Here is a 19,719-nt window from a genome sequence, read left to right as displayed (position 1 = left end):
AAAACTTAAGTCTGACCTCTTTATTTTTCATATGAGAAAACACGCTTAAAGAGGTAAAGTCACTTGTTCGAGAGTTCACAGTTAGTGGCAAGGCCATCAGCAAAACCCAGGTTGCCCGATTGCCGGCCTGGTCCTTGCCCATTCTACAAGTATGCCTCTTTGGCAAAGAATCCATGTAAAGTGTGGCACTTTCCATACAGCTGTGAGTTTACACGAGTAAGTACGGCTGTACTCACATGTGCATTCCTGCCATATGCTATTCCAAGCTTGGCAGCTTGGCAGATTCTACAGAATATGGCGGTCTTAATAATGATAAATATCCAGACAAAGTAAACTCAAAATCTCTTTTCATAGCCCCATGTTTCAGACCCTTCTCATATGCCCAGAATAGCCTTGTCTTATAATAATCTTGTCTTATAAAGCAAGCCTGCAATCTTGAGACTTGGGAAAAATCCCATGATACTTCTGCTAGAAGGGAGACTACATCCTGCCTTGACCAATGTTTCTACAAGGCCAACTCATACTAAGAAGGTGAACTGTTTGTAACATTTTAGAAAAGTTAAGGTTTTAAAATATAAGAGTTTCTTTTCTGTTCTGGGAGAACAGTGAGTTTTATAACATAGGCTCTATCCATGGAACAAATTAAGTAAAGTTAAGAGGCTGACTACATCAACTTTCACCATACATTCTCTTCAAATAAAAATGAATTCACTTTCCAAGGGAAGACAGTCGTTACTTATTTGGAAAGAATATGGTTAAGAGTATGAAAATTATTTATAATTGTAGATAAAATGAAGGCAGAAGAAAGTAACTACAGAGAGAAGATGAAAAACAATATATGTCGTTTTTGTTAATTCTTTAAACAGAATCAGATTATGGCAAAGATTTTACAAAACGGAGTCTGTAGCACATTTACAGGAGTAATGTGAAAATAAGACAAGTATATAGATTTCTTTACCTTTCGTGCCACCAACAAGATTTTAAAAATCTGATGGGACTTAATTGTGTTGTACTCAGTGCCTGGAGTTGCTCCACGTGCGGCAGAGGCAAAGGGTCCTTTATCATCTGCGGTGACTCTTACCTCAAACAGTTACTGCACATAATTTCCACGATGCCACACCTTTAGCGCATTTGAAAAACCCAATAAAATATCTGATTTTCTTGTTTTTTCCCTATTTTATTGATTTCAGTACGCTTTTAACACTTTTGTATGAATTATAAAAAAAGTAAAGAGAAACCACACTGTATAATTACTGTTGTTCACCACACTCTAGTTGCAAATAAGATTCTTTCTCAAAAGTTGTATCATCTCCAGAAGCCGTTATATTAAATATTAAATGTTCAAAGGCTTCGGGACTTCTGATGGCAACATAACTCCCTTAAAGCTTGGGCAAGGAAGCACGATGTCAGATGTCCCCACAGTGGAGACAATTGCCAGTAACAATTGCCACAGAGTGATACAACTGTAGAGAGCAGAATTAAGCCTGGAATTATTTCCAGTTGAACATTTAGCTCATGCTCGTGTTTTCTGTCACCGATACTGTGATCAATATATGTGTGTATGTAGCTCTTTGTCTGAATCTAGGATATGGACATTTTAAAGGTCTTTAATGAAGATTACTGAACATTCCCAACAAGGCATACCACTTAGAGCTCCCTCCAGAAGTACTTAACTTATAAAAGAATACCCATCTCATCTCATCCTCGGTATCCTAAAGAATTATCCTTTTAAAAAAATCATTGATAATTTTATAGCTTAATTTACATTTCTTGAATTCTTGGCAATGCTACATTTTGCTTCATATTTACTACCGTACAGGAGACAACAGCTGTCCACCTTCCTGCATCCCATATGCTCTTTAAATCATTGGAATCTGATTTTCGCCTCCAGCAGCGTACTGAGACCATGTTCCTCAGGGTTACCCACACTATCTTAATTGGAAATTCTTATGGCCTTTTTAGTTTTCCAGGTCCAATTAACTGATACATTTCCGATAATTCTCCAACATCCAACTCCCTCCCTTAAGCTGGGGAGACTATCAACTGTCCCCTATCAGTTTCTTGTTTTTTGAAAGTGCTACCCCTTTCCCTCTGAACATGTTACAAACACAGTGTGCCTTACTCTTTTCTATTTAAAAAAAATGTTTTTAAATGTTTATTTATTCTTGAGAGAGAGAGAGAGAGAGAGACAGAGTATGAGCGGGGAAGGGGCAGAGAGAGGAGACACAGAATCTGAAGCAGGCTCCAGGCTCTGAGGCATCAGCACAGAGCCCGACGCAGGGCTCGAACTCCCGAACCATGAGATCATGATCTGAGCCGAAGTTGGACACTTAGCCGACTGAGCAACCCAGGTGCCCCCTTACTCTTTTCAATCTCTTCTTCTTCTTCTTCTTTTTTAAAATATAATTTATTGTCAAATTGACTAACATACAGTGTGCAAAGTGTGTTCTTGGTTTTTGGGGTAGATTCCCACGGTTCATCGCTTACATACGACACCCAGTGCTCATCCCAACAAGTGCCCTCCTCAGTGCCTCCCCCCCACCCTCCCATCAACACTCAGATTGTTCTCTGTTTTTCACTCTTCTTAAATTATTCTCTTGGAGCTCCTGGGTGACTCAGTTGGTTAAGCATCTGACTTCAGCTCAGGTCATGATCTCGTGGTTCATGAGTTCGAGCCCCGCATTGGGCTCTGTGCTGACAGCTTGGAGCCTGGAGCCTGCTTTGGATTCTGTGTCTCCTCTCTCTGTCCCTCCCCTGCTCATGCTCTGTCACACACTCTCTCTCAAGAATAAATAAACAAAAAAATTTTTTTAAATGATTCTCTTTTGGTGAGCTGTAAACTATCCATTTTACTGGATTTCACTATCCATTAGACATTAAAAAAATTTTTTTTTGGTCTCTCTCTCTCTCTCTCCTCCCTCTCCAAGATAATACTCACTTTAGCACCTACAAAGATGCAATCACTATGGAAGACCTTCTCTTATTCCTTAAGCATAAAGAAAGTTTTGTTTATATCTAGAAGTATGGAAGAACATCAGACAGCACTTTTGAGACCTTTAGCATGAATCTATTGTCCAATTTACTTCTAGGTATTTTGTAGTCAGACTTGCAAGCGATCTATACTCTTGTTACAAAAAAGCTGATATTCCTTTGCCTCTGCCCCTTTTGAAAGTTAAGGGGCAGCGTAGCATAGCTACGGATCCAAAGTACCTTCCCAACCCCTACCATCTAAAAGAGAATGGCACCGTCAGCTGAAATGCTTTAATCCCGCATAATTTTACAAGACCCGTTGCTTGGACCTAATTTTACTGTGAAAACTTTCCCTCATTTTCATATTGTTACAGCTGTGATTCTCAGTTTAACTTCACCCCTTACTCTCTACTCCTATTGAGCTAATTGCATTATTATCCAACAGAACAGCTAACAGGGATGTATCAAAATTGAAAAGGTGATTGTGGTAGCTACTGTAATAGGTAACACTCAGTTGAAGGAGGCTGTGGAGGGAATCAGTGAAGATGTGAGCAAAGTAGAGAAATGGTCTATTACATTTTTAGAATTCTATTTTGTATATCTTAAATGCTTAGTACCTGGTATATGAAAAACATATGGAAGAAAGACAAGCTGAAAGGGAATTGGTATTTACTGAATACCTGCTATGGTCAGGAACTTGATACATGCTTATTTGTTGATAGAAATACAAGAAAGAAAAAAAAAAACTGATGGAATATGTGTGTGTGCGTGTGTACATATAAAATGTGTATATATTTTACAGATATGTGTAATATACATTTGTTTTATATATTTTATCAGATTTGAATACATATATTACATACATCAGTAAAATGTTTAGATTGGATTTCCTGTGCTTTTTGTAATTTGCCTCTGATGGAAATCCCAAAAGAAGAGTTTCATGATTTTTTTTTTTTTTAATGAATGTTTTGGTTAACAGCATTATTGGAATAAATAGTCAGTTTTCCAAACTGGTAACTTCAAAAACCAACACTCACTTGTATATACAATTTCTAGTATTTTTGTTAAAAAAAAACAAAAAAACCTTTTCTATAAACTCTACGGTAAGACAGAAGTACACTTGACATTTATCTTCACGCATGGATAAGTGTGATCTGGTGGTGGTAGGAAAAACACTGAAAGTAACAAACTCCAAGATCACATGTTGAGCAGAGGTGAGGAGTGGCCCCTCACTGTACACAGATGTGGACAACAGAACTTCAGATACTGCCCACAGTCTCCCTGGTCAAACAGGAATCGCCCTTAGCAAGTGCCTTCTGTGTCAGGCACTGTCTTAAGTGCTTTCTTCCTTTCTTTTCTTTTCTTTTCTTTTTTTTTTTTTAAGTTTATTTATTTTGAGAGAGACAGAAACAGCGTGAGTCGGGGAGGAGCAGAAAGAGAGGAAGACAGAATGCCAAGCAGGCTCTGCACCGTCAGCATGGAACCTGACGTGGGCCTCCAACCCATGAAACCGTGAGATCATGACCTGAGCCGAAACCAAGAGCCAGATGCTCAACCGACTGAGCCACCCAGCTGTCCCTGTCTTAAGTGCTTTCTATGTATTAATGCATCTCTCCCTCTCAGTAACCCTATTAGGTAGGTCCTATTTTCGGTCCCATTTTACTGACGAGGAAACTGTGACAAAAAGATTAAGTAATGTGCTCAAGATAACGTAAGATGCAGTGACTTGGAAAAAAGGGTCCACAGACACTGAGGAATTGATTACAATGACCTCAAATGCAGGACAAGAAGCTAAGGGCCAGAGCAAAGTAGGATGTTACGTTGAAGACACAGAACCTCATACGCTCTGTTAATATGTGCGCCACATGTTTGGAGGTGGCTGGGACAGCTAAGACCGCTTTAAGAGGAAACGTTCAGTGACACAGAATCTTATTGCCATCGCGCAAGCTGCATGCTTGGGTTAGATAGCTAAAACCAGCACTTTGATCAAGAAGACAGCCCCCGGGCCTCCACCGGTCACCCCCAGGGACACTCATGGAGAGTCTGGTCCGGAGCAAGAAAACAAGATTTAGCACAACTACAGTGTGGGTGCCAAACCTGGCCCACCCCTGTTCTTGAACATCTAGTGGGCTAAGAGCAGTTTGTACGTTTTTAAATGGCTGGGAAAAATATTTTGTGGCCCACGAAATTTATAGGACATTCACATTTCAGCGTCCAAAGCTGAAGCTTCAGAGAGGCCAGCCGCACTCGGTCACTTCCGTGTCGTCTCTGCGTGCCTGCCTTTGCAACACAGCAAGTGTCAGGTACAGCCCCGGAGCCCCAGCTCTCTGCCACCAGGCTCTCCACAGAAAGAGTGTGCCGACCCCCTGGCTCAGAGAATCCCTGTACCAGAAAACAGGTGGTCCATCAGCAGGGGACACCAGCAAGGCAGACTGACACAAAGGGACCTCTCCACAATCTGTGACCCAGAGAACGCTTCGGTGCTGTAGTGAGCACTACCGAAGCTCGCTTTGTGTTACATATCGGCTTCCAAATGCTTACATTCCGGGGAATCCGGCAAAATTGCTCCATGGCTTTCTGGGGTAAGTGGGGGGGGGGGGGCTGGACCAGACAGGAGTGGCTGTCTTGAGAAATAAGAGCCCTCAGTGCCTCTGGCTTCTCTGGGCTTTTTTGCCCCGGGCAGGGCATACTCGCTGACTTTCTTCCTAGACATCAGCTACATTTTGCTGACTGGGTTCCTTGAACTTAGGTGTATTCGCATGTGCTTTTCCTGCCTCACCTCCTTAGGCCGTAATCTTCCGTTCATCCGGAGGCGGTGGGCACTAGGCATGAGCTCTTCCCTCTGCCTGTGACACCACTGAGGCTCCCAAAACTGTGAGAAGGTATTGTGGTCAAAAACGTACTCGTCTTTGGACTATAATCTTAAAACTTCAGTTTTTAAAACTAGAACATGGTCACAGTGTACTTTATAAAAGATAGGTTCCTCAAAAAGTTGACCTTAAAGGAAATTTCTGTTCACTGAGTCATATTATCCTACTCGTTTTCATTATAAAATTATTTTTTGTGTAAGATTAGGAGATACATTTTCACAGGAAAAGTTCACACCCAAGACATGATAAAAATTAAATGAAAAAATGCAGCAAACTATTATCACACAGAGTAAATAAAAATGATTTTAAAATGAAACCCTAACGACAAACACAGGACTCAAGTCACAAGATGCAACCATCATGCTGAAATGGACGATGCCTTACAAGAAGGCACTCTTGTTTCCCGAGGACAGATACACATGAGAAGCAGATGCGTTCTGCGGATTTCCTGGCCTTTCAATGCAAGCCAGCTCACTAGGCAGGCATAGGATTCCTCCTCTCATCTGGCTTATCCAGCAGAGCATACAGAGGCTGACCTTGGTGACTTGGAACGGGTCGAATACAGCTCTCTTTGTGTGAGTTGACGGTCAGCGTGCCCTTTTTTCTGAATTGTTTGATGTTTTGGCACTGAACAGCTGAAACCTTAACCCAAAATTTGGCACTTAAAAGAGTAATGCATTTCTACTTCAACCAGTTAAAACAAGTTCATTTCATCTTAAGTTAATTCTACAAAAACAAACTAAAGTACCGAAAATCCTGGAATGGATATTCAATATTCTAAACCAGACACTATTGCTTTTTGATGCAGTTCGTAATCAAGTAATAATAATAATAGCTCCTCAGCACTGAGTATTTGCACTGAGCCCCTTCTGTGGGCGTGCACGTAATTTTAAGTTAGTTTCAAGCTCAAACCACCTCCCAGGGTAGTACACTCAGGAGTGACAGAGCGAGGGCACGAGGCCAGAGGCTGGATCACTGCCACTACTAAGGAGTTACATTTGGTGGTAATGACCGCAGCAACCTTTCTACATGCACCACATCACACTTACTCTTGTAATATCTCCTTTAAGATCAGCATCAGCGGGGACCTTGTCAGAAATGCAAATTCCTGGGCACGGCCCAGACTGGTTCAGAGATGCTGGACTAGGAGCTCAGCAGGCTGTTTTCACAAGCCTTCCAGGTGACTGTGACACGTGCTCAAATTGGGCGCCGAGGCTCATTAAACAAAATGATAGCAAAAATAAGGCTGCCGTGGGACCAGCCTGATCTAGAAGAAAAGGAACATTTTCTTCTTTTTTGGAAATTTTGTATGAGTGACAGAGGAGACAGTGAGCACACACTCACTCACATGTGAGCGAGTCGGGGTGGGGCAGAGAGAGAGACTCTCAAGCAGGCTCCACGCTCAGCGCCTGACGCGGGGCTCGATCCCAAGACCCTGGGATCATGACCCGAGCCGAAATCAAGAGTCGGATGCTCGCTCAACTGGCTGAGTCACCCAGGCGCCCTTAAAAAAGGACAACTTTCAAGGACTCCTGCTAATCATTTCAGAAATCGCTATTTCACATATTCCGATATGTAAATTCCTTATGGTCCTCTTTCCCGGGCAATACTTGAAAAAATCTAGTTGTAGGCACGGCATTTACTTCAGCAGCTTGAGGCTGGCCTCTTTTGAATGCATTTGGGAAATCATTCCTTTCCACTAACTGACCCGTGGGCCTAACCCGGACGGAAGTGCCAAATATTTCCACATAAAGACAGAAATGTGCATCTTGAGGTCTCACAGGTAGAGGTGGAAGGTGGTTAAGACGGGGGCCTGTCACATGTGGGGTGACAATAAATAGGCAAGTGGCCATATGCACACGGTGAGTGGCGGGGAGACCGCCGGAGGGGGTGAGGGTGCATTCGCAGCGTGCTTGCTGGATGCTCTGAAAGGGCCCGTGAGGGGAGGGGAAAGAGGAAGTGAGAGAGGCATCCACAGCAGGGTTTGTTCAGACTTCAAAGCCAGGACAGCCTGCACCGTGGCCTGTGCCACGAGCTGGAGAAAAAAGGCAGAAGACGCGATTCTCGAAAAAGTGTTACGGTGGAACCAGCAAGGTCACTGAAAGAGACATCGAATTCGGGCTGCAGGAGCGAATGAAGAAGTCTGGGATGCCATGTAACTCAAGGGACCAGGAAATAAGGAACAAAACGTCAAATGGTGGGGGAAGAAAGCAAGCAAGCAAGGACCCTGAAAAGGAAGTATTTAATACTTTAAACTTGTGCCAAGAGAACCAGGCACCATGACACCCAGCTTGTAAAAATGTGTCAATAACACAGTTTCTACGCCAAAATTCCCTCCTGTGAGGATCAGGCGCATTTGTGCACTAGGACTGACTATTTGTGTTGGACTGAAATGGAATAGATGAGAGAAAGGAAAAATTATTGAACAAGAAAACAGCAGGGGGTGAGGGCCAGGGCCAGGGCCAGGAGGCGAATTTGGAACGGCAAGGCCTCTCCCTCTCTGCGCTCGGTTGTCAGATCCCGGGCGGCCTCAGCCATCTGCCTCTGCTACCCTGACCCTGACTGTGGTGGAGGCGCCAGGCCCAGCTGAGGCGCTGCATGTGTTCTGAGACACGGTGTGGTTTAAGGAGTCTCACTGGGGAGAGGTCACCTCGGGAGGCTGAGCAAAACTCTCGGTGTCGGGGGGTCTGGCCCCTCAGTGGCCTCTGAGGCACACCCTGATCCTTCCGATGTTTGTGAGAGGCAGACGACGGTCTGGGCGGAGTTTCTTGGGGTGGAACTGGGGACGCTGTCCTCTGGGCTCCGCTTCAGCACCAACCGGGCACGCCCTGGCATCCTGTTAGGAGGTCCTGATGCTTCTGAAGCAGACTTCAAGCTGAAGACATCCGGGTAACTCAGGCTCAGGTCTAGAGGCTAACACTGGCGACATTCTGCAAGCTTGTGAATTACCAGAGAAGGCTCTGAGAACTTAATACAAGACTGCTGGGAGTCGTTCTGGGAGGGACTGGCTGGTGACTCTGAACTTCAGATTTTGATTTTTTTATAATTACTTTGTTTGAATCTCACACTAAAAAAAGTTGATTTTTTTTTGAGAGAGCATGTACATATGTGTGTGGGGGAGGGGCAGACAGGGAGAGCGAGAACCCTAAGCAGGCCCCAAGCCCCCAGCGAGGGGCTTGATCTCACAAACCGTAAGCTCATGACCTGAGCCCAGATCAAGAGTCGGAGGCTTAAGTGACTCAGCCACCCAGGCGCCTCTGAGTTTAAGATTTTTAGAGGGAAGTGTAAAAAACTTGGAAGATGGTGAATCCATCTTTAATAAGCTTTAATAAAGAACTTCGATAAACACTTAACACTTCGCTAGGGTTACCAAGACAATGACTCCTGAAGGGACACTCAATTTCAAGAAAAGCTCCTATCACAGGCCGCCTGCTTCCTAAGAGCAAGGATGAAGCAGCAGCCGCGAGAGTCTGCTGAACCTTCCACGTTCCTCTCAGCTGATGCCCACAGCCTTGTGTGCCGACCCTTCGCCACTAGGGACATTGCTGGTACATGCAAGTCCATGATCCCTCTCCACAACTCCCAGTTCCAAAGAGGTCGGAAAGCCAAGTCTTCAGGTGGCAATATGTAAACTTCATGGGCATAAAGCCTGACTTGACCTGAAGCTATTTTTAGCCATTATTTAACCTTAGTGTAATTACCCATGTGTTTTCCCGAGTCAGTAACAGTTCTGTCTGATTGTGAGGTGCATCCCACGGGTATTATATATGGGTAAAGCACCACAGAAGGTTTCTGAACTCCAAAAGATGCTGAATTCCACAACACGCTTGGCCCCACAGACTTTGGATAAGAGGCTGCAGGCCTGCTTGGCCGTCGCCTGCTTATGAGAACTGCTGGGACAGATCTTTCAGACCCAGGATTCGGTTAAATCCAACCCCAGAGAGCTGAGTGAACACACTGAAGCAGGGGTGGGGCAGGGGTAACAGAGCGGAGGCCACATCTGAGGGTCAGGGGACAGTATGGGAACGTCGACGCCCATCACGACCACGGGGGGGGGGGGGCTGACGAGGTAGGAAATGGCTACTCCTCGACGCGGCAAACCGCCCTTGGCGTGCGTGGGACACAGACGGCAGGCGGCAGCCGCTACTTTCTGAGGCCGTGGGTAACTACTCCTGGGACCTGAGGGTAAACAGGCGAGGACTGTGAGGTTCAGCTGGAAAAGCCGGACTGATCCTCAGAGAATCAAACTGTCTTGCTAGAACGAGACGCCCCTGATGATCGTAACTGCTTAAACCCATCTGGCCAAGCAGAGCTCAGATCTCAGGAAAGAATCTTTGTCCCAGCTGCAGTCTGTATCCCCAGGAAAGTCAGTAGCATTCTCAGCAGCGCCTGAGACCTGTGTGTCCTTCCAACTAGATTTTAATTTCCCTGAGCACAGGGACCGTGTTTTACTCATCCCTATGCCTCTGGCACTTAGCACAGTCTTTATCTGGCACCTGGTATGCATCTAATAAGCGTTTGCGAATGAATGAAATAAAGGCCTACCCGAACTACGCCTTACACTGTCTCTGCCCTGACGCCTACACCCCAAAGAGAGGAGGGGTGGAGCTGGGCGGGGGCACGGACCCGGGTCACGTCTGCAGGGCAGTGCGACGTACAGATATGAGAGAATGTACGTGTATTTACACATCCCAACTTAGCCTTTATTTTTCTGATCCGTTTCTTTAAAACCACCAAATTTCTACTAAGTTTAACTTACACTATTCCTCTGACGTGGACAGAGAAGGCAGATTTTGATGATGAGGAAAACGGGAAGGAAAACTTAACAACCTTGTTACTAAGTAATGCTGTGACAAGTGGTCGAAGTCAAGGAACTGAGCGATGCAAACAAATTTAGAAATCACTTAAAGCCTACGGCATTTATGTGGCCGGTCCAAAGGGAGACGGCTGTCGTGATCAAGACAGGAACTAGAATCACGTCTCCTAATGCCCAGACTGGCACGATTTCTACACTAAAGTATACTCAGCACTGCCAGCATTCTAGAAGGCCATCTTACTTCTCATCGCACTGCCCTAAAAGGTAAATTAACAAAATGTAACACAGTAAAACCTCGTGAGCATGGACATCTATGGTAATCTATTCAGCGTGACCTTATTTATTAACCACTTAGCAAAAACAGGTGTGCTTACTGAAGAAGTAAAATCCACTGACATTCGCCATCATTCACATAACAGAATGCTTACAAAATTAATTGGAGTAAGTGAGGTTTTACTGCGTACAGAACAAAAGGCGTTCTTTCTGATTATTCAAGACGTTTCAAGAAGCCCGTGGGCTAGACGTCGGTCAAATCCAGTACGTCAAGGAAACAGGAAATACTCACCACTGCCGGCACTGCCCTCTCTTCTGCTGCGGGAGCCCCCGCCGCCATCTCTGCCAGACCTTACGCGCTAGAACAAGAAGATGAGTTTAAAAGAAGGAATGATATTCCCTTGAAGGTGAATATAACTAAACGCTGATTTTTTTTAAAGCTTATTTATTTATCTTTGAGACAGAAAGAGAGAGAGAGAGAGAGAGAGAGAGCGAGCAAGGGAGGGGCAGAGAGAGAGGAAGGCAGAATCCCAAGCAGGCTCCACACCGTCAGCGTGGAGCCCTACGCAGGGCTCGAACTGAAGGAACGGTGAGATCGTGACCTGAGCCAAAATCAAGAGTCGGTGCCTAACCGACTGAGCCATGCAGGTGCTCCTAAATGTTGATTTTTTCAATTAACGTTACTGTGTAGCGCTTAAGACTTACTGCTCCTACTGCCCTAAGAGCTGGGTGCACACTGCTCCTTACCTTGATTCTATGAGAGAAAAGACGAAGTTGTTCTGTAAACAAAGGGTTCCCAGTCTGCCCTCCCCCAGGGTCCTCAGGCCTTAGTAAATACCCAGGGGGCACTTGCACTCAGGTGCGGCGTAACCACTGCTTATAAAGCAAATATGCTCCTGAGGTGAAGGTTGAGGTCTTAGACCGGGGGGTGGGAGGGGAGGAGGGAACCCACCGAAGGGCTATATCCTGCGTTAGTTCTACTCTGTAATGGCTGGACTTGAACTATTTTGGGGGAAAAAAGGTAAACTTTGAAATTCAACCTCCATAATAAAAGAACTATTAAAATCTCACAAAATACTTAAGATCTGCTTAATAGTCCACTTTCTTAGGTACAAGCTGACCCTTAAAACATAAGAAATATCTCCAAGCTGTGACATTCATTCTTAGGTTTTTTGAAGCAATTTACGGTTACTTTGTGTTTTGCTTAGGAGTTATACTTTTTGTATCGACACTGAATCTGTCTCAGGTCACACTGCCAGATTCCCATATGCCTAATGCTGTGTTTAGAGAGACAGGGTAGTTAGTGAAGAGAGTCAGACAGCTTTTGATAATTATTTACTCCACAACTAAATTAAAATTTTAAACATAGATTGGTACCTTATTTAGATCTTCAATAATATAAGCAAAATTTCATATCTGATTCAAAAGACAAATCACTTATTCCCCAGTGAATTCTGAATTATCAGATCACAGATTACAGGTTACTGACATTGTGATCGGCTAGGAAGAAAAAAGATTTCAATAACTCATTTCTCTAAAATGAAACACTCAGTACTTTCAAATATATGTAAATATGCCCAAATTTCTCCTGTTAAAAAGAAACCTCCCTTGAAACCCCATCTCTCCCCTTTGCCCCTTCTCTTGAAAATCTAAAGGTGATATAACAAAATAAAAATTTTAATGTCTGTAATCAGATTTTATTTCAAAACTTGTTTTTCATCTTTCTGAAGATTATTTCTAGCATATGCAAAAGACCTATACGATACTAAAATAAACTCATAGATACACATGCCTGTGTGACCTGAAGGTTTTTCAAATCAAACGTGAGAAAAGATCTTGCAGTTGCTTTAGTGACCATACGTTTAGAACAGGACAATTTAGGAGAGTGAGCACTCTCCACGATCACCACATTCTTCGCCCCATTCCACCTGTTCCTTGCTCCCATCTAGAACTCCCCAATCTTGTGGCTCTCGTCCATCTCTTCCTAACTAATCCCCTGAATACTCGCTTTATTTCTAGCCTAGACACACCCCAGCACTTGAAGGACGTCCACGTCAGGACCTCCAGACACTTGGCTTGCCCACCTGTCTCTCTGCTCCACTCACCAAGAGAAACCTAAAAGCTGGCTTGATTCAACGACCTCTCTTCTTTCTCTCCTACTCCCAGGACACCGTGCTCTGCCGGACACATGTCACGTAAGCACACGACGGTGCCAGAGCCCCACTGCTGGCTCAGCCTCCGCCCGCACGGCCCACGGAGCAAGCACGTGTTCCATACATCACGTTCGGTCCTTTGCATCTTTGGAAACTGACTGCCCCTCGTACTTTGTGAATAACAGCCAGCTTGCATCCCTTGGAGGGGCCAGCCTCCATCTGGTACCTCCTCTGCCTGCCATGCCTTTCCTCACCTCCTTTCCAGCAACGACTCACCCCTTCGGGTTCAGCTCCACTCTCATCCTAGGGCGACTCCCCTGTGACCCAGGTGGCTGCTCACTCAGTGTGCTTACCAGCACCCACGCCCTCCTCACACTCAGGGTCCCGCCTGCTGGTCCTTCTCCTTCACCACGCTCCCGTGGGTAGAGAACGTGGTTTTTAGGTTTTTTGTAAATGTTGATTTACCTTTGAGAGAGAGCGAGCAGAGAGAGAAGGAGACACAGAATCTGAAGCAGGCTCCAGGCTCCGAGCCATCAGCACAGAGCCCAGCGCGGGTCTCAAACTCATGAGCTATGAGATCATGACCCGAGCCGAAGTCGGACGCTCAACCGACTGAGCCACCCAGGCGCCCCGAGAACGTGGGTTTTTATTCTCTTCCAACTGAACACCTATTTGCTGCTGAAAATCAATGAACTCCACCACACTGAATCTTGCATACTCTCTCTCTTCTCTAATCTTTTGCATTTCGGCTGATGTTTTTCTCCTCCTTTTTGTATTTCGATTGCTCAGTCTTCAATTCCTGCTCTTCCCATTTTGTTCTTTTCCAGACATAGAGTTAAGTTTGGCAGAATGCCTGGAAGCTGATTTTTTTGTGTGTTCAGTGAAGAAGAAACATAAAACATCTTTAAAACACAGCAATTCTATGAGGCCCCCAGCTCCTGGGGCCAGTTCACACTGCTCCAGGCCCACAGCAGCCAGACATGCACAGGTCTTTCTTGCCTGGCCAACAGCCCAGTGTTTAGAATTGCTCACTGATGGCACTAATGAATACACAATGTGTAAAATATTCCTCTTAGCACCAAGGGGAGAACAGTCTTCTTTTTCCATAAAAGTTCAAGGAAGAGAAGAAGTTCTCTGAAAAACCAGTCTAAATAAATAAATTTCTGGCTTTAACTCCTTTAAAATAGGAGTTAGGGGCTCAGGGAGATACACTATCCTGGCTCCCATAAACCTGAATCAATTTATCTCTCTTTCTTAGGTCTACATAAAACCTTTCCCATTTTAAACAACTTTTAAAAATCCATGACCTGATTTATATCTATTTCCTGCCCCCCTCCCTTATATCAGATTCCATATCCTGAGCTGGTATTTGACCATTTGCATGATGACCCTGTGGGAGCATAAACTTTACACAAGTGCTTTTCAGACTTTAGTGAATATAAAAATACCCGGAGAATTTGTTTAAAAACACATATGCAGATTCTTGAATTTAACTCTGGGGTAGGGTTTTGGTAGGTCTGGGATGGGGCCCAAGACTTTGTAATTCTAAGATGTGCCCAAGTGATTCTGAGGCTGTACTAGCCCACAGACCATGCTTGAATAGCACTAGTTTGAGACCCCCATCCTAATCAAATTATGGAGTTATACTTTTGCCATTTTAATTTACCAACTTTTTGAGTGCAGAGTAAGAACTATATATCAGCTGAAAATAATTATTGGGATCATCTGCTTCCCCTACTTTTCATAAGGTGGTAAGGCACAGTAGTTAGGAACCTGGATTTGAAGCCTAGGGCTGCCCCCAATAGCCGTGTGACCTAGAGGAAGGGACTTAGCCACCATGGTTCTCAGTTTTCTCATCTGTTAAAAAAAAAAAGTAATAATGAAACTATACCCAACATCCTAGGACTGCGGCAATGGTTAAGTCAGTTGTTACACATACAATGTTCATAACAGGGCCTGTTCTCGACACGCACTCAGTAAGCGTTAGCTGTTGCTATTTTACTGTCTCGTCAAGCAGATGTTACCAAGTAGAATTGAAGGGGAAACTGTAACCAGAACCACAAGAGTGCTAATCATTCACAAACATTCATCCAGCCTCTTCACTTCTTTTCCTTCCTGCTGCCAAGCTTCTACCATTATTAGCACTTCAAGAGGAAAGGAAGGGACACAGACTGGGGGTCCACTTTGTTTTCCTATCAGCAGCTCCAGGTAAAGATTTGATGTGATTATCTCTGATATCCCTGCTTTCCTATTGTTTTTAATGTTTATTTATTTATTTTGAGAGAGGGGGGCAGAGGGGCAGAGAGGATCCCAAGCAGGCTCCACACTGTCAGCACAGCGCCCCACATGGGCTCATTCTCCTGACCATGAGATCATGACCTGAGCCAAAGTCGAGTCCCAAGCTTAAAGGACTGAGCCACCCACGTGCCCCTTCCTGCTTTCAATTACATGTCTGTTTCACAAACTGTCTCCAGTTCACAATATGGAAGTGCTCTTCTTCAGGAAGAAACAACAAAATTAGAGTGGTCATAGAGAGTTACCGACTTTAAAAAAGATATCTAACAATGCATAAATGTTTAAAGAAATCAAGACATATCTACCTGTGTAATAGTAGATTGTATCATGCAGACAATTTATGTAACAATAATTACATAAAGAAATTCTAATTACATCGAAAGATGTTAAGTTTCTGCATGGGGGCAGATTCTAAACAAGAAACACACAGAAAAAGTAACAAGTTTTAAGTTCAAATTTAGAAAAGGAGAGTGCCCTTGATTCAGAAGTTTATTTACTATACTTTGCTTCGAAACTAATAGTGCTTTCCGTACTATGCAAGCCAGGAAATAGAATGCTCTGCCCCACGGGCTCACAATTCAAGAAACACAAACTGAAATTGAACACACAACAATCAAAAGAGAAATTAACTCTCAAATAGTGAGAATTCTTTTAGTCTCTTCTTCCTAGGACCTTTCTTTTCCACTATTTTTTCTCCTCCACTTTGCTTTTTTTTTGTATACTCATTTTTGAGATAGAGAGAGCAAGTGTGGGAGGAGCAGAGAAAGAGGGGACAGAGGATCCAAAGCAGGCTCCGAGCTGTCAGCACAGAGCCCGATGCAGGGCTCAAACTCACGCACCATGAGATCATGACCTGAGCCGAAGTTGGACACAACTGACTGAGCCACCCAGGCATCCCTCCACTTTGCATTTATAAGCAAAACATAAGTGAGAAAGATTTAATGAGGAGTACCAAAGAACAGAGAAACTGATTCCAAGGGCACTGAAAAGAGAGTACTTTGTGCATGAGGGCTGTGACTTTCACTTTCAAGTAAGATTAAGCAGTAACATTTAAGGGAAGATATTAAGAAGAAGCTATAATGAGAGAAGACATCTAAGTGACCTTGGGTTTTATACAGATTACAGTGAGAGCAGTGACATAATATTACCAAAAGAGGCACTGCTCAAGCACACTGAGACATTAATAATTAGAGTAAGTAAGTAAGAGAAACACTGGATGATCTAAATGCATCAATAGTAACTCATATGATTTTACTGAAGTCTTTTTTTTTTTTAATGTTTATTTATTATTGAGGGACAGGGAGAGACAGAGCATGAGCATGGGAGGGGCACAGTGAGAGAGGAAGACACAGAATTTGAAACAGGCTCCAGGCTCTGAGCTCTCAGCCCAGAGTCCGACATGGGGCTCGAACTCGCAAACCGAGAGATCATGACCTGAGCCGAAGTCGGATGCTTCACCGACTGAGCCACCCAGGCGCCCCACCAAAGTACTCTTAATTAAGTCATTAGGGAATTATTTTAGTGAGGACAGTGCAAGGATGTCAGATATATGAGAGAAACAGATAAAAGTAGACTATACTCAACGAATATATAAATATTTTGATGGGAGAGGAATCAATCGACAGAGTACTCATCACAAAGGAAAAGCAGTCTCAGTGTAAGTCACATATTCATTCATAGTAGTAAGAACCAACAGTCCGCAAGAATATTAGCCCCGTAACAGCCCGAGCAAGAAAGAGTTTGACACCACAGAGAGAGGATGCATACAGGAAGGAGGGCGAGGGAAAAAAAGAAAAAGCAAAGGGAGACAGGACGCCAACGTAAAGGTGAAGCACTGTGAAGACCCAAACCAGAGCACGGTATCGACCCGATGCAACCCAACGTGGGGAAACTGGGCGAAAAGAAAATCATGCAGAAGCAACTCTGCATCTGCTTAAAGGGGCCATGTTTTGGTCTTTATTCCTCAAGTTCATTCCCCAGGGACTCCCTGGAATCGGGGTTTCCTACAGCTGGAGTTAGGATCCCTTGTGAGCCAGCTGCAAGACAAGTCCCAGGAGTTCAAGGCAGCTGCTCACTGTGTAAAACGAGCCTGCACCAAAGTCTGCTAAACCAGAGATGCCAGTCGCCCCGTTTAAGGCTGTAAGTTGTGAGGAGTGTAGTGTGTCTCTTTTGTGTGTTCTCTGTTCGGCATCAACTTAAACTCCTGATGGTGAAACGTCAGAAGTCTTAAGAATGTGACCCTTTCCACATACCTCCATGGATCTGTACTAAGTAACTTTACAACGAATTTAAGCTCCAAAGAATGTTCTTGGTTTGAGATATATACTTCTTTTGGATTCTTCTTAATGGGACAAATTTAGCAGTGATTATGATGACACTTATGATAATTTGAACTTTCATTTATACCTGTTTAATTTTACAAAACTTGCAGGCAGGTTACCTGATTTACCAGTGGGTATATGGTAGTAAATTGGTCTTGACAGCAGGTTTTAAACTATATACCCTAGCATCGCATTAATAACAACTTGGTATTTTATAGGATTTTTAAGGTAAAAATCTATGTCATGTTCATAATCCTTTTACAACTGATACTTTACACAAGAGAATAAAGACTAAAACCATCAGATCACATCTTCAAAGCAAAGACAACTTAAAGTTAACCACATTTTGAAAGCAAATATGGAATTTAGACTTAATTATCCAAGATAATTAAATTCTTGATAAAGTCTAACCTTAAAGAACGTATTTTCTTTCTATTTAAGGCAGACACTCAAAGACCATGTTAAATATTCTAGGCTCAAACTTAGGGGAGACTATTCTCTTCAAAAAGTAAAAATGAGAACACTGCTATTCCACATACTGCAAGAAACACAGAAATAAAACTTAAGAAGCTTCCATGCATATTAATACTATTCTCAGAGCCATGGTCTACTACATAATGAAACAGCTTAAAGAAAAAGTACTATTGTTACATGATTTCCTCTTAATTTCCATGGGTCACAGGGCCCTCCGACTGAAATTAATTCTATAAATTAACCTGCAAGTTATTCTGCTTTGTGGAAAGTTCCAACGATCTGTCTGAGAGCAACCAACCATCCACTACAGCAGGCTGACTCTGTTGCACTTCCTCCGGTTAGGAACTGGTTCTTGGGGCACCTGGGTGGTCTAGTTGGTGGACTCTCTATTTCCACCCAGGTCACGATCTCATAGTTCGTGGGATCGAGCCCTGCGATGGACCCCAAGTTGGGCCCTGAGTCGGGTTCCATGCTGTCCTGCCTGGGATTTTCTGTCTCCCTCTCTCTCTGCCCCTTCCCACTTCACTCTCTCTGTCTCAAAAAGAAACTTAAAGGGGCGCCTGGGTGGCGCAGTCGGTTGAGCGTCCGACTTCAGCCAGGTCACGATCTCACGGTCCGGGAGTTCGAGCCCCGCGTCGGGCTCTGGGCTGATGGCTCAGAGCCTGGAGCCTGCTTCCGATTCTGTGTCTCCCTCTCTCTCTGCCCCTCCCCCGTTCATGCTCTGTCTCTCTCTGTCCCAAAAATAAATAAAAACGTTGAAAAAAAAAATTAAAAAAAAAAAAGAAACTTAAAAAAAAAAAAAAGAATTGATTCTTGATAGAATTTTATCCTCAAACTAGAATATTAGTTGTTTCTCCTTTTATGTCATAGCAGAAAAAAATTTCAACTTTTTTTTTACTGATAGAAGAACCCAGCGTCGCTCATTTGAGCTACAGAAGGCTGACATTTTGAAAATTAACAGACAGGGGCGCCTGGGTGGCAGAGTCGGTTAAGCGTCCGACTTCAGCCAGGTCACGATCTCGCGGTCCATGAGTTCGAGCCCCGCGTCGGGCTCTGGGCTGATGGCTCAGAGCCTGGAGCCTGTTTCCGATTCTGTGTCTCCCTTTCTCTCTGCCCTTCCCCCGTTCATGCTCTGTCTCTTTCTGTCCCAAAAATAAATAAACGTTGAAAAAAAAAAATTTAAAAAAATAAATAAATAAATAAATAAATAAACGTTGAAAAAAAAATTAAAAAAAAGAAAATTCACAGACAGTAGATTTTGGCCCATATGTGATACCTGTTCCCTTATTTCTTTCATTTTTTCCAATCTCTTAAGTTTTGTTGCATATTCTTGAACTTCTTTTAATCCAATATCCGTGCAGAGACGAACCAAGAAGCGCAGACCTAAATTGTAAAAACAGATGTAGAAAAATATTAATGCAGGGTTGAAAGTATAAGAAATCAATGAATCGTCTTTTGGGACACAAGGAGGAATGATGCTCACAAACAGTATTTGTTTTCATCAAAAATTAACCTACACTTCGTACTCACTGGCCCTAAGAGAACGG

The 19,719-nt window shown here is 43.7% G+C and overlaps 1 protein-coding gene across 5 annotated transcripts in view; it reads right to left on the bottom strand.

Annotated features, from left to right (window-relative positions):
- The window catches only part of IFT88 (intraflagellar transport 88), a 133,156-nt gene that overhangs the window by 12,860 nt on the left and 100,577 nt on the right, over positions 1-19,719 (bottom strand). For all 5 annotated transcript variants that reach the window (XM_043574755.1, XM_043574763.1, XM_043574773.1 and 2 more), the window contains 2 exons: positions 19,449-19,555; positions 11,222-11,288 (listed from right to left, as the gene is read on the bottom strand). In XM_043574755.1, the coding sequence (XP_043430690.1) occupies positions 11,222-11,288; positions 19,449-19,555 (174 nt within the window). The remainder of the gene's footprint in view (positions 1-11,221; positions 11,289-19,448; positions 19,556-19,719) is intronic.

Source organism: Prionailurus bengalensis, chromosome A1 (genome assembly GCF_016509475.1).
Source record: "Prionailurus bengalensis isolate Pbe53 chromosome A1, Fcat_Pben_1.1_paternal_pri, whole genome shotgun sequence".
NCBI lineage: Eukaryota > Metazoa > Chordata > Mammalia > Carnivora > Felidae > Prionailurus > Prionailurus bengalensis.
This window is presented reverse-complemented; position numbering and strand designations above follow the sequence as displayed.